Source organism: Larimichthys crocea, unplaced genomic scaffold (genome assembly GCF_000972845.2).
Source record: "Larimichthys crocea isolate SSNF unplaced genomic scaffold, L_crocea_2.0 scaffold33, whole genome shotgun sequence".
NCBI lineage: Eukaryota > Metazoa > Chordata > Actinopteri > Sciaenidae > Larimichthys > Larimichthys crocea.
The window spans coordinates 683,193-697,462 of record NW_020854355.1 but is presented as its reverse complement, the minus strand read 5'-3'; the positions used below and the strand labels follow the sequence as shown (position 1 = coordinate 697,462).

At 43.4% G+C, this 14,270-nt stretch overlaps 2 protein-coding genes across 3 annotated transcripts in view; one reads left to right on the top strand and one right to left on the bottom strand.

The window, feature by feature from the left end:
• Nucleotides 1-2,419: 2,419 nt before the first annotated feature.
• On the top strand, nt 2,420-6,169 carry LOC104937772 (nucleoside diphosphate kinase B). Its single transcript, XM_010754078.3, has 5 exons — nt 2,420-2,526; nt 4,002-4,134; nt 5,215-5,316; nt 5,695-5,807; nt 5,902-6,169. The coding sequence occupies exons 2-5, from the start codon at nt 4,018-4,020 to the stop codon at nt 6,017-6,019; spliced, it is 450 nt and encodes a 149-aa protein (XP_010752380.1). The 5' UTR covers nt 2,420-2,526; nt 4,002-4,017; the 3' UTR covers nt 6,020-6,169.
• A 2,937-nt stretch (nt 6,170-9,106) lies between these two features.
• The window catches only part of LOC104937775 (MBT domain-containing protein 1), a 10,824-nt gene continuing 5,660 nt past the window's right edge, over nt 9,107-14,270 (bottom strand). The window contains exons 9-14 of one of the 2 annotated variants that reach the window (XM_027276260.1): nt 13,616-13,698; nt 13,297-13,534; nt 13,124-13,195; nt 12,524-12,709; nt 12,369-12,450; nt 9,107-11,846 (exon numbers count right to left, since the gene is read on the bottom strand). In XM_027276260.1, the coding sequence (XP_027132061.1) occupies nt 11,831-11,846; nt 12,369-12,450; nt 12,524-12,709; nt 13,124-13,195; nt 13,297-13,534; nt 13,616-13,698 (677 nt within the window). In that variant the 3' untranslated portion in view covers nt 9,107-11,830. Of the gene's footprint in view, nt 11,847-12,368; nt 12,451-12,523; nt 12,710-13,115; nt 13,196-13,296; nt 13,535-13,615; nt 13,699-14,270 lie in introns of those variants that run through there. The other variant, XM_027276261.1, reaches the window with a different exon arrangement.

The following is a 14,270-nucleotide window of genomic DNA, read 5'->3' as shown; positions in this document are numbered from 1 at the left end:
GTAAAATTATTTTGAAATATTTTGTTCTCAATTAAAATGACAACTTAATCACATGTCTTGTTTTTTTCTCATCATCATAATATTTTCCTCTAATATCTTTTTTCCTTAAAGATTCTGACCTTGTTGAAATCGTCATATTTTAATGAACAGATGATGACGTGATGGTCGATCACTGAAACTTTCCTCCAGACTTGTCGCTCCGTCTGCTGTCACACTTACAGACACTGAAATAAAACCTCTGGACAAAAACACACTCGTCTGTGTTTGACTTTTATCTTCTGCACACTCACACACACACACACACACACTCTCAGCACTGATACCTGAAGACAGAAGAGTCTTCCTGTACGTGACACTGACACTCAAACATTTTCATATTCCAGCTGAACAGAAACTGAAATGTGTTTGAGGATGAACAGAATCTGGATCTGAATCAGAATCTGGATCTGAATCAGAATCTGGATCAGAATCAGAATCTGGATCTGAATCAGAATCTGGATCAGATTATCTCTGAGTCAGACTCTACGTTCAGAGCTCGTGGTTGCACTTCCTGCTCGACATGAAGAACGCAGCTTTAAGGCGGCTTAGATTTAAGGTGGACATCTTAGATTTGTAAACAAACTTGGATGCAGTGATGTCAGGAAATGGACAGACCAATCAGAGACAACCGATGTCTCTGAGGACGTCAGGACCACGACCCAGATAAAGTCTGGAAGAAGGTTCTGGATCCAGACTGGACCTTAAAGTCCAATTTTTACTTCATTACTTTGCAGATTCCTCGTTAATGCTTCCTGACCCCCCCTCTCTCGTCTGTATCTGCAGAGCTCAGCCGTGTGCTCGTGTTCATGCAGCTTCCTGCGGTCCGAATGCATCGACATGTGGGTTGGTGTGTCTGGTGTGTGTGCGAGGCCCCTGCAGGCCGGACCAGCGTCCCCCGGGCACAGCTTTCCATCCCTGATTAGGACAAGGGTTATATTTAGGGTCAAATCAGATGTGGAGGAAGGGTGCAGGTTGGAGTGTGTGTATGTGTGTGTGTCTAAATTCACTTGTTATATAACAGGTGCAGGATGAGACAGTTACCAACGCTTACATAATACATTACACCTGTTGACTACAGTAGAAGGGAGCTGAGCTGAGGTGAGGTGAGGTGAGGGGTATTCAAAGCCTGCGCAGAGTAAAAATACCCTCACAGGAAATATTTGTTGTGTACAGGTGTGATGTGCTGGAGACGAATGATTGACACCATAGCAACAGTAACTAAGGGAGGAGGCGGGGCTTAGCGAACAGTCAGGTTTTTCAAATTTCTTCAGCGATCGACGTCTAACTTCTCCCCGGCAACAAGAAGCCAAAGCTCTCTGATTGGACGTTTCGTACAGCAATGCTCTCTGGGACTCGTTCAGTCGTGACAGCCAATGACGAGGCAGCAGAACACACCTGAGGGAACTCACAGTAACTAAGTACTTTTACTCTGTTACTAAAGTTTCTGATTCTGATGTAGTCCAACCTGAGGGCGTGGGCCCTGCAGGGTCGCCAGGTGGGTGGCTGTGGCTCGGAGGCCGAGCGGGTCGTCCACTAATCAGAAGGTTCGATCCCCGGCTCCTCCAGGCTGCATGTCGAAGATACTGAACCCCAGATTGCTCCTGAAGGCTGTGGGAATGTGTATGAAACTGATGACACATTCATATACTGATGGCAGCCAATGCCATCAGTATATATGAATGTGTGTGTGTGTGTGTGTGTGTGTGTGTGTGTGTGTGTGGTGGCTCAGCCCCTGCCCCGTCAGCAGTGCCATGTTTGACCCTCCGTCTGAACTCCTTCACCTGCTGCTTCAGTCTGTCATCAGATATCACATCTCCTGCTGTTCAACACAAAACTCAGCCTGAGCTTCAGTCTGAGTCCAAGTGATGACGCAGGACCTGCATAAAGCTCGCTCAGCGGACCGGTTCTTATTTGGATCACGTTGTGCTGCAGCGTTTTGTTCTGAATGTCTCTAAAAGAACACGCTGAGGATCATGGGTACTGTAGTCTGTAGAGAAGATGCACATGCCAAACTCAGGGACTGTGATTCAGTTACTAAAGATTCCTCCGTCAGCGTCCTCTTCACTCTCGTCTCCTCTGCCATCATGTCCATAGAAGCTGCTGAGCCTGGTTACAGAACAGCTCCGGTTCTGGCACGACACCGGCTCTACTCCCTGTCAGCTGATCAGCGTAGCACCATCAGGATAACAGACGTCAGTTTATTAAAGTTATAACATCTGAACTGAGTCAGTCACTCATAGTGTGCACACAAACACACACTAACACACACACACACATATTCTTGGACCCCCATGTGTCGTCCCTCCTCGTGTCGTCCCTCCTCGAGTCCTCCTCCTTGTGTCCTCCTCCTCGTGTCCTCCTCCTCGTGTCCTCCCTCCTCCCCCCACACAGTAAACCCTTTAAATAGAGCTCCTCTCCGGGTCTTCGGCCTCGGTGATTGCTTCCCCGCTGCCCGTCTTCACAAGTTCTCCTCGACCCGAAACCAAGGTAGATATGAACACACACACACACACACACACACACACACACACACACACACACACACTCACACACACACACACCACAAAGCATTACTCAGTGCTGGTGTGTAACTTTTTACAGTTTAAGTTTCATAAAATCATTTTAACACCAACAATCTGCTCCAAGCAGCTCGCCGTTTCTCCCACAATGCATTTCTGCAGTGAGCTGTTGTACAGCATGATCTCATTTGGCCTGAACATGAAGTCATGTTGGGTCAGCATGGGTAAACCCGGCTGACTTCATGTCCGCGTGTCGTCCTGCAGCTCGTGCAGACATGTTGGACAGCTGCACGCGTGTGACAGGCGGTTTCTGTCCGCGACGCCACTCAACCAGAAATCATTTACAGTCTAAAGTTTATGAACGAGCTCCGAGTATTCAGAAAAAAACTTTCTGAATAATTTAAAAATCTTTGTTCAATCCTCTTCTCCAGATGTGTCAAACATGCAGTAATCGTATTCTTGGTGTGAATGTAAACACACAAACTGATTCATAAATCGTCTGAAGCTGCCAAACAGCTGCTCCCTGCAGGCGTCCTCCCCGCCCTCTGAACGCAGTCACAGAAGTTACAAACCTAATATTCTAATCATGTGATTCATGTATCATATTTGTGTTCTTTGCAGCAAATACGTCAAAAAAAGTCAGATCTGATCAGATTCACATCTTGTGACACCCAAACATCTGTCTGACATGTTTAGTTCATCCTCTGAGGAGCATGAATGAAAATCTAATAGAAACCTGGCTGTTAGATTTAGATGTTACCTGATGGTGGCGCTACAGGAAAAGGGTTGAGATTAAACAGTTTGTCCTGCTGGTACAGATGCAGTGCTTTGGACCGGATCATTGTTTGATAAATCAGCAGAACTCAAACCTCAATATGTGACCCGCAGTCCTAATTATACTTCAGCCCTGAAGTGTGTGCGTGTTTGGAATAACCTCCTCACGCTGTTTCCGCTCTCTCAGCCTGAATTCCTGCCACAGCTGCTCGCAGCCGAGATCAGCTTCACATGAACGGACGCCGACAGGCGTAAAATTAGAAGCTTTGTCCGACACTATGAGCCGGTGTCTGCTTACAGCGGATGGTTTCCGTGCTGAGACAGAAGAAACAGAGTTTGGATTTCACATTCAGCAAAATGAAGTTCCTCTAATGAGGAGAAATTCAATATGTTCATGATGAGACACATGCTGGGACAATGACTCAACTCAAACTTTATTAATAAAGCACATTTAAAAACAACTGAGGTTGACCAAAGTGCTGACACTGAACTGAAGTGCTTACATATGATCGTCTGAGCTGAACCTTCACGGTTCTCCAGGTTCTTCAGGTTCTCCAGGTTCTCCAGGTTCTTCAGGTTCTCCAGGTTCTCAACACTTTAATGTTTGATGTGTGTCTGCTAGCTTCCAGCGTGACTTCACGTATGTTTCTTCTTCGTTGGTGTCTGCAGCCTTCGATCAGTAAAGATGGAGCGTACCTTCGTTGCTGTGAAGCCCGATGGCGTCCAGAGAGGACTGTGCGGCGAGATCATCAAGCGCTTCGAGCAGAGAGGCTTCAAGCTGGTGGCTGCCAAATTCCTGCAGGTAACCACGGCGACGGGGTAAAATACGATCAAACAGCCTTATGAGGACGTGACGTCCACATGTTGTGTATACAAATATAGTCCCCACAACGATAGAAGTACAAGAACACACACACACACTTTTGATGACAGCTGTTGAGTGGTTGAATGTGGCACCAAAGGACACACACTCGTATCACTATCACACGCTATCACACGCTATCACACTCTATCACACTTTATATCACACGCTATCACACTCTATCACACACTATCACACTCTATCACACTTTATATCACACACTATCACACACTATCACACGCTATCACACTCTATCACACTTTATATCACACTCTATCACACTATCACACTCTATCACACTTTATATCACACACTATCACACGCTATCACACTCTATCACACTCTATCACACTTTATATCACACGCTATCACACTCTATCACACACTATCACACTCTATCACACTTTATATCACACTCTCACACTCTATCACACTTTATATCACACTCTATCACACTCTATCACACTTTATATCACACTCTATCACACTTTATATCACACTCTATCACACGCTATCACACTCTATCACACGCTATCACACACTATCACACACTATCACACTCTATCACACAGTTATTCCCAGTTTGTGTGTGTGTGTGTGTGTGTGTGTGTGTGTGTGTGTGTGTGTGTGTGTGTGTGTGTGTGTGTGTTGTTAATCCCACAGTGATGTGACCTCCACTGTTTGTGTGGATTAATAATCCATATGCAAGCTCACGCCAGCGAGGATGAACTCACACCGAGGTTCATTTATTGTCAGTTAATTGACGTGACACACACTAATGAACTCTGTTATAAACATTCATTAAGTGTTATGGACTCCTCATAAACACTAAAATGTTATTAAAAGTATTTTTTAATCTGAAAACTCGAGCTGTCAGAAAACTACAATAGAGTATAAATAATAAAGTAGCAGAAAATGGAAAGACTGCAGTAAAGTACTCGTACCTTATAGTTATACTTCAGTACATGTACTCAGTTACTTTGCCCCGCTGTGTTAAAGTTTGATATTTTGTGTGTTTAGGCCTCTGAGGACCACATGAAGCAGCACTACCTGGACCTGAAGGACATGCCTTTCTATGCTGGACTCTGCAAATACATGTCCTCTGGACCCGTCCTCGCCATGGTAACGCACACACACACACACACATATATATATATATGTGTACAATAAACAGACACACACAGACGTCCCACACATCTCTGGCACTCTGTCAGTCGGATATCTTTATCTTTCTCGCTCGTCTCTCTTCACACCCTCTTTGTTGTCACGGTCGCTCTCTCCTTTCATGGATCTGCCGCTCGAACACTTTGAGACGTGACGCTCGGATCATTCCTCCAACCTGACACGGTTAAATTCAGCAGCATCGTTTACATCGAGAACTTTTATTCTCTGTTGATTCTGGCGCCCCGTGTGGACCAAAGTGTTACTGATTATACTGCCTGGCTTTGTAACCCCCCACAGAGGGCAGGTGTGTTTACAGGTGTGTCCATGTGTTTACAGGTGTGGGAGGGACAGGACATTGTGAAGCTGGGCAGGATGATGCTGGGTGAGACCAACCCCGCTGCATCCTTGCCCGGCAGCATCCGTGGTGACCTGTGCATCAACATCGGCAGGTGAGTAAACACACACACACGTACACACCTGTCAGAAATCTTGAATCCAGATCTAAAATGGATCTGAACCGTGCTCCTCCTCCTCCGTTCTCAGGAACATCATCCACGGCAGCGACACCGTGGCGAACGCCAAGACTGAGATCGACCTGTGGTTCAAGGCCGAGGAGTTCGTCAACTACACCCCCGCCGCCCAGCCTTGGCTGTACGAGTAAACTGGCCAATCATCAACCAGTAAACACCCACCCCACCCCACCCCACCCCACCCCCATCACTCCGGTCTTCCCTGTAGTCGATCCTCTGACTTGGTCTTCACTAATCGACATGTAGCACTTCTCAATAAAGTCTCATGTTAACACCACAAACCGTCTCTGAGCGAGTCACTTTGTGTTTACAAGTTAGCTCTATGAGGCTAACATAGCACCATCTTAGCACAATTAAGAGACCTAACATTCGCTAATTAGCACAAAGTCCCGCTGAGGCTGATGGGAATGTTTGTAGTTCTGCAGGTGTTTGGCTCATGAACCAAAGATCAGGTGAAAGATGATTGATTGATTGTGATAAACGTCCTCGTCATGTTCCCGTCAGGATGGCGCCATCAATGTGGTAAACATCGACATGCAGCGCCAAAGAAACTTGAATAATAATAAATATTATATATATTCCACATGTTACAAGAAAATGTTACATTCAGAATAACAGAATGTGCTGTTTACATGGCTTTATATTCAGAGTACTGTTATATTTAAATTATTAATTATTTGTTAAATTAGTGCTTAAGTTGTATTGTGGTATATCTTCAGTATTGAACTGTTTTAGTGTTATTAAAAAACATCATATGACTATAATAATGTTATAACAATAACAATATTATTGTTGTCAACATGTTAGCATCCTGATGAAATACTCGACTGGAAGTATCCGGTACAGATAATGTACTCGTTTACTTTTTTTAAAATGTGTCAATATATATTTTTAATAAACATTATAAAAAAATGTAGATTTTGAATAAAAACAGAAACTTGGATGAACTCGTTCAGACAGATGAACGGTGCTCATCATTAGCCTTTAGCTCTGAACCTTCCACCTGACTTTTGGCGCCCCAACAGGCCAATCAGCACGCTGCTCCCTCTGAAGCTAAAACTGATGCTACATGTTAACGTGTCCTGGCTGCTGGCTCTAGGTTTTAGGTTTTAGGACATAGAGCAATTGTTGGGGACTATTTTCAGTGGTGGATTAATCCACATTTGCTGCTCTATGAGGGTGTCCGTGACATGACTCCACTGTTGGATCTGAGTCCTTCTGGGACGTCAAGGCCAGAAACTTGGTCTGCTGTCTGGTATGTGGACTCCGGGCTGATGGGTAAATCTACACGTTTCAGGCTGAACATCAGTAATGGGAGCTTCAGTCACTGGGCTCCAAACAGAACCATCAGCTGAATCTTACCCTCCTCAGCAGCTGAGCCAATCATCCCAAACATCAGGTGACCCTGCTGACCTCAGATCTGCTGGGTGGAGTCCAGAGGTCCAGGGTGGAAACAGGCTCCGATCCAGAGCCAGGCTGGTGAACTTGCTTTCATTCCCTTTTAGAGGCCTGAATGTGGGAGCAGACCGAAGGATCCAAGTCACACTGATAACAGCTTTGCTGATGACTCTGTAATAACTCTACTATGTCCTGTTAGCATCTGTACAGCCCGGCGTAGACGACTGTTGAAACTGTTCCAAACTTTCTGTTTCCAGCTGCCAACAGTCCGTGTATCAACATAAACTGCGTTTATCTCTTAATTAGATTCAATCGGCTTCTGTCAGAGTGTAAATACACCGACTCATTGTCTGAACCACACTCGTCATCTTGGTCTCTCAAATCAGATTTTATTTGTACAGTCCAAAGTCACAAAGTACATTTTCCCCGGAGGGCTTTACAATCTGTACAGGGAGTGACGTCCACTACACATATTACTACTGTCATTATTGCTGCCATATCTCCATCACAGTTTATAGTTAGTTGATGATTTGCTGCTGCTGAGCATCTGTGTCTCTCTGTCTCTATCACAGGTTTCACTGCTGCTGTAATCATTTTATCAGTCATTGTAATTCATTGTCATTTTATCATTCATTGTAATTCATTGTCATTTTATCAGTCATTGTGATTGTACAATATGTTTGTGTTGATTTGTTCTGGAGTTGCGGTATGTAATAATTATTATGCAATTAGTATAATTTTCTGTTTTGAATCAGCTTTGTCTATGCAATTAGTATAATTTTCTGTTTTGAATCAGCTTTGTCAAGTTCTGAAATAAAAACACAAATAATTCACAGTGTCATCAGCAAACAATTTAATAAGAATTACTCTCGCTCAATAGTTTTTCTCATAACTTTTTTATTGCATAAAAAATGTAAAGTGAGTCATCTAAATAATAATTTCTTCACAATCATGCTGCCAAAAAATTGCACAATGTATTAAAAAAAGCTTCATGAAAGTTAACATCAGTACAGAACTACATTTCTTTTGTCATACACATATATAGATTTGATCTATTTATACTTTGTTTTTTTAAACATAAGAGCTCAGTAACGTCGCGTTCACAGCACGAACATGTGGACAAACGGACATCAACACACAAACAGCTCAACTTTATTTTTTTATCCAATGGCGCGTGTAAGAAAGAAAAGTAACGAAATGTTCTCGGTCTGGGTTTGGATCTGCAAACTTTGACTTTTGTTTTATTGCTGGCTCGGTCTCGCAGGTTTTAAAGGCTGCCGGTGAAACTGCAGCAAAAACACAAGACGATACGAAAGCTCCATTTTCTGTCAAATCAAATTCACATAATGTCAATAAAGGCAGCCGAGTCCTGTCGGAACCAGAGAGCGGCCACGGTCGGAACCGGTCAGAACCAGAGAGCGGCCACGGTCAGAACCAGTCAGAACCAGAGAGCGGCCACGGTCAGAACCAGTCAGAACCAGAGAGCGGCCACGGTTGCCAATTGTTTTGTCAGCATCATTTCCAAACACATTATGTCGAGTTTAAAGTTTTTCGTGATCATGATTTAATTATCTTGATTTCTTCAGATCATCCACAATCTTGGGACAGGTACTGTTGTCTGTGACTCAACCCAATCCGTCCATGTATTACAGGTAATGTGGACATTACAATGTGGACACCTTTCCCTTGATAAAACTAATCAGCTCTTAAAATTTCTACACTGTCCAGACTTTTTTATATCAAGACATCAAACTCGTGACTTTGAAATAATGTTTTGTATTCTGGAATTGTGGTTTTGAGTCAACATAATAAACTCCTGATGCTGATTTAATAACCTGTCATTTTATTTTGTGCCCAACCCAAGATCTCTGATCTCGTCATTTAAAACTCGACTTTAACTCTGACATCAGTGGTAACAGCAATTTAATCCACAATAAAACTCTTGCCATCTCGAGATAACGTGTCTAAAAAACTAAAAAGCAACCACAGCTGATCTTTGCTTTCCGGACTCCAACCACAGTCCAAGAAAACGCCGTCACTTCATGTCGTCCTTCCCTTTGCTGACACACACCGAACATCACACACTGACGAGGAAGGATTCAACCATTTAAATCAACTGTCACAGAGAACATGAATCCTTACATCGATTTTCACCGTATACAAAATGTATCGCAAACAGCTGTCCAAGTACAACTTCAGCTCGGTCACAGTCTGTCAAAGTCATCCCATAAAAACTTTATCAAACGTGTGTATATATATATATATATATCATCAATAGATAGCACCGTAATACAAATAAGACAGTTTGACATTATTGGAGATTCACATACAAAAGACAACACACACACACAGCTACATTAGTGTGCAAGACTCTCAATCGATGCATGCACACACAGTTTAAAACACACACACACACACACACACACACACACACACACTTCTTTACAACATTTGATTTGTGCGTCACCATCAAGCCTTTCAGGCACCTCGTGTTCATATGGAAGTCCATTTCTGTCGAGAAAAGACCAAAATACTTGAAATTTAATTTCAAAAGTCAAAATATTTTTTAAATAAATTTCGAGTAACTAAATCAAAATTAAGACATTTTGCATTTTGCAAGACCAAAATCTGAGTTGCTCAGTAAAAATCATAAATTTGTATTTAATGTCAAAATTGTGACATCCAATGAAAATTTTGTGTTTTTAGGCCAAAATATAAAAAAAGTTTTTTTTTTTTATGACACACGTCACATGTCGTGTTATGGCACTTGATTTTACAGTTTTATGAGACTTTGAGACTCTTTTTTTCTTTTTTTGGCATAAATGAGCTTCCATACTTTTGATTATTATGATGTAATTAGCAGTGTCAATTTACTAATCTAGTTAATCGTTAATCTGTTTATATATTTCATCATAATTTAGATTTTCAATTATATTTTATTTCATTGCAACAAAAGGTAATGAATATTTTCTGTCACAGTTTTCGACTAATTAGATTAGATTGCCTCTTACGCTGTAGTTGCTGCAGTCTGATTAGCTCTACCGTTAACGAGACAAACTTTGAAGATCTGATGATTAATTACTACAAACTGACAACCATCGTCCAGAGTCAGAAAAAGGGTCTGGGCTTGAATCTCATGCACACAAACGAGGGAATCGACATTCATAATGATATTTTAAAACTCACTCATGGCATTTATAAATTACATCACTGCCATACACATGAACACACACTGAACATCACAGAACGTTTGAGTCAGCTGACACATTCAGCCACACAAACACACAAACACGTTAACACAAGTTTTTTTCTCTCCATGAAACGTTAGCACGTTAGCACGTTAGCATCCTAACGGTTCAGTTATTGTGGTAACTTTCTGTGACAACAAAACAAAGACTAAATATTTGTTTGTCTAACTATATTGTTGTAGTTTAAAATTTGAGTTTTATTTCTGTAGATTTATTATTAATTTTATTTATTGCTGATTTATTAGACGCAACGTTTTCAGACCGTGATCATCTTTATTACCAATAAATCAAATATACTCTGCAGTGTTTTTGAAGTAATCTCTGTAATTCCATAATTATTTATTTTAATAATTATTCAATAAACTTTTTGCGAGGTATCGAGGTAGTTAGCAGCTGAAGACATCGTTAGCGTTAGCTGCTGAACTACGGTGTATTTCGTTATTTATTGAGGGAAGTTTGGCTTCACACACACACACACACACACACACACGCACGCACGCACACACACACGCACACACACACACACACACACACACACACACAGAGCTGCCCAGTTGAAACACACTGATGACTGACTGGGAAGAATCGAAGCTAACCCTAACCCTTCTTCTTTTTTAGGAACTCTTTAATAACGTACAGTGGTGAGAACAAAATATTAGCGTCCGTATACAGAACAGTACAGAAGTAGCACAGCTGCTGTTTGCTCTGTTAAAATGAAATGTTTTCATTTTCTGAATATGAACCAGCTTCTGTTAGTTTTCATCGACACGAGGCTCCGCTCAGATTTACCAACATTGAACTTTTTGTTTGAGAATCCAGCATCGACCCTCAGACTGACGTTAATCTCTTATTGCACGTTTGGACATTTATTATTGCATACTCTGACGCTGAGATGATTGAACTGAAAGTCTGACAGTTTGAAACTTTTGGCTGGTTTGAAACGCTCACACACACACACACACACACACACACACACACATTTTAAATGACTGCTAATCTCAACATGACATTACACAGCATCCAGTATTATGATTATTACGTCAAGAGTTTGGACCCTTGAACACAGCACATGAACACGTACACAAAGATCTTGGCGTTGAAAAAGTCATAAAAAGTTTTTCTCAGGTTTTTTTCCCGTCACGTTCCCGTGCTCCGTCCTCTTCTGGATCTTCTTTGACTGTCAGAGCGTGTGGTTCTGTTTCAGACAGAAGTACGTCCAACGCACTAAGAGAACATTTTGTTCTTGGAGATGACGGGACAGAGTTTGGTAACGGAGCCCGGTCCGACCAGCATCAGCTACAGCCACGGAGCTCTGAATCAGATAATTACTAACAATTAATTAATTCTCATTATCTCATTTGAACGCAAATTTTTTTGGAAGTAATATCAAATATTTGAACTTCCGTCAGGTTACTGAAGCCGAGACCTCAACGTCCTGCGAGCACAGCACCGAGCTCTGAACATAAAAACATGTTCTGCTCTGACTGAGCCCAAAGAGAAGGATGGAGGGATGAAAGATGGAGGGATGAAGGATGGAGGGATGAAGGATGGAGGGATGAAGGATGGAGGGATGAAAGATGGAGGGATGAAAGATGGAGGGACGTTTGTCAGGTTAATGCTGATAAAGCTTCTGACTGAAGAGAAGTGCATCATTAATTAAGTCAATTCTGATTTCATCACAGTAAACTATTTCAACAGAGAGATGGAGGAAGGAGGAGAAGACGGATGGAGGATACATGGAGGACGGATGGGACGGATGGAGGACAGATGGAGGACGGATGGAGGACAGATGGAGGACAGATGGAGGACAGATGGAGGACGGATGGAGGCCTACTGGTCGTGGCTGCTGCAGAACGCTGCAGATGACCCGTTGCTTTCAGAAGTTGCGTCCAGGTTTTCTTCTTTGATCTGAGAAGCTGCACAAACACAAGACGGCGTTCAGGATTACTCTCTCTGTACTCGATTACATCTCAGAGTAAATCTGTGTACCTGCCCCTCCCTCGCCGTTCGGGCTCTCCGGGTCGACGGACGCCGGCTGGGCCGCTGAGGCAGGAGTAGGGGGTGATGGGTAATTGGGCGGAGTCTCGTTCTCGTCTCCTGATAGGCTCCTGGGGACGCCTGTTACCATGGCGCCGGTGAGACTCACAGGTCGCTTAGCGATGGGCAACTTCCTCTCTGAGAGAAGAAACACGTTTATCACATCGACCTGTGACGTTTGTTCAAATCAATTACTCAGACATTCATCGGGGTGCAGACACACAGCTCACAGGTCATGCCTATTGAAATGAAACGTGTGGCAGCTCTGCCCGCCTCAGGTTCTGCTGGACGTTTTCCATCAGGGTCAGAACTGAAGGACGGAGGAGGATCTGTCTGAATGAAGATCAGAGGATCTGCGCTCGACAACACAGCCTAAGGCGGAGTAGTCGAGCGCAGATCCACTGAGCTTTCAGCGTCGTCAGGAGTTAATTAGATAAATAAAGCGAACCGAGGCCTCTGTGTGGACCGGGTCAGTACAGACACAGGTACTGTTGCACCCCTAATATTGAAATATTTCATTTCTGTATACTTCACATTGTCTCACAGACGTACTCTTCTTCTGGCCCTTGTACTGCTGGGACTTCTTCCTCTGTTTGGATGCTGCTGACTGAAGATCTCTGCAGCCTGAAACACATTTTTATCTCATTCATTTATCATTTAGTGTTTCTGTAAAGTCTTAATTGTGTGTGTGTGTGTGTGTGTGTGTGTGTGTGTGTGTGTGTTACCTGCATTGACAGCTGGAGGCTGCAGCTGGTACCCGGTCAGCTGACACCAGCCCACTGGGTACAGGTCAGGTGACTCGCAGTCCACCCACTGATCGTACTCGTCCTCCCAGCCGTCAAAGTGTATCCGTAGCAACCTGTGGACGATGCGGGTCACCGTGGCGACGCAGACCAGCCTGGGCTCCATGAGGTCCACGGCCTCGAGCTTCATACCGGGCCGGAAGCCGTGGTTAGGGACGTCCTGACAGAGGAGGGAAGAAGACGTGCGAGGGTTACACCATGTTCATCTGAAGATGATTGGTGCTGATGAGGCTGAGCTGACCTTGTTGAAAAGGTTGACCGGAGCAGCCACAGACTTTGCTTCCTTCAGATACTCGAACCACCTGAAGGGAAGGTTGGTGTAACCTGACGGACACAAAGAGAAGGTCAGAGCTTCATGCTGCTCTTCCTCTGACCTGGGATCTGTTGCTGCGTGAGCTTTAAAGACAGGACGAGCATGTGACTGAACAAACAGCTAAACTTTCATTTCACTCAGTATCAGTGTTGTCAGTCCATTTAAGGTGAAGCTGAGTTTCTGCTCCACCTCTGCCTCCATCACTTTGTTTGTCTTATTTTGTGACTTTGGCGTTTTAACATGGTTTAACATGCAGATCGAGACAGCGGAGGAGCAGATACCCAAGGTGACAACGACGACAATGATGATGACGACGACTACAAAGACGACAATGATGATGACGAAGATGACAATGATGATGACGACGACGACGACAACAAAGACGACAATGATGATGACAACAACGACAAAGACGACAATGATGACGACGACAACAAAGACGACAATGATAATGACAACAACGACAAAGATGACAATGATGATGGCGACGACAAAGACGACAATGATGATGACAACAACGACAAAGACGACAATGATGACGACGACAACAAAGACGACAATGATGATGACGAAGACGACAATG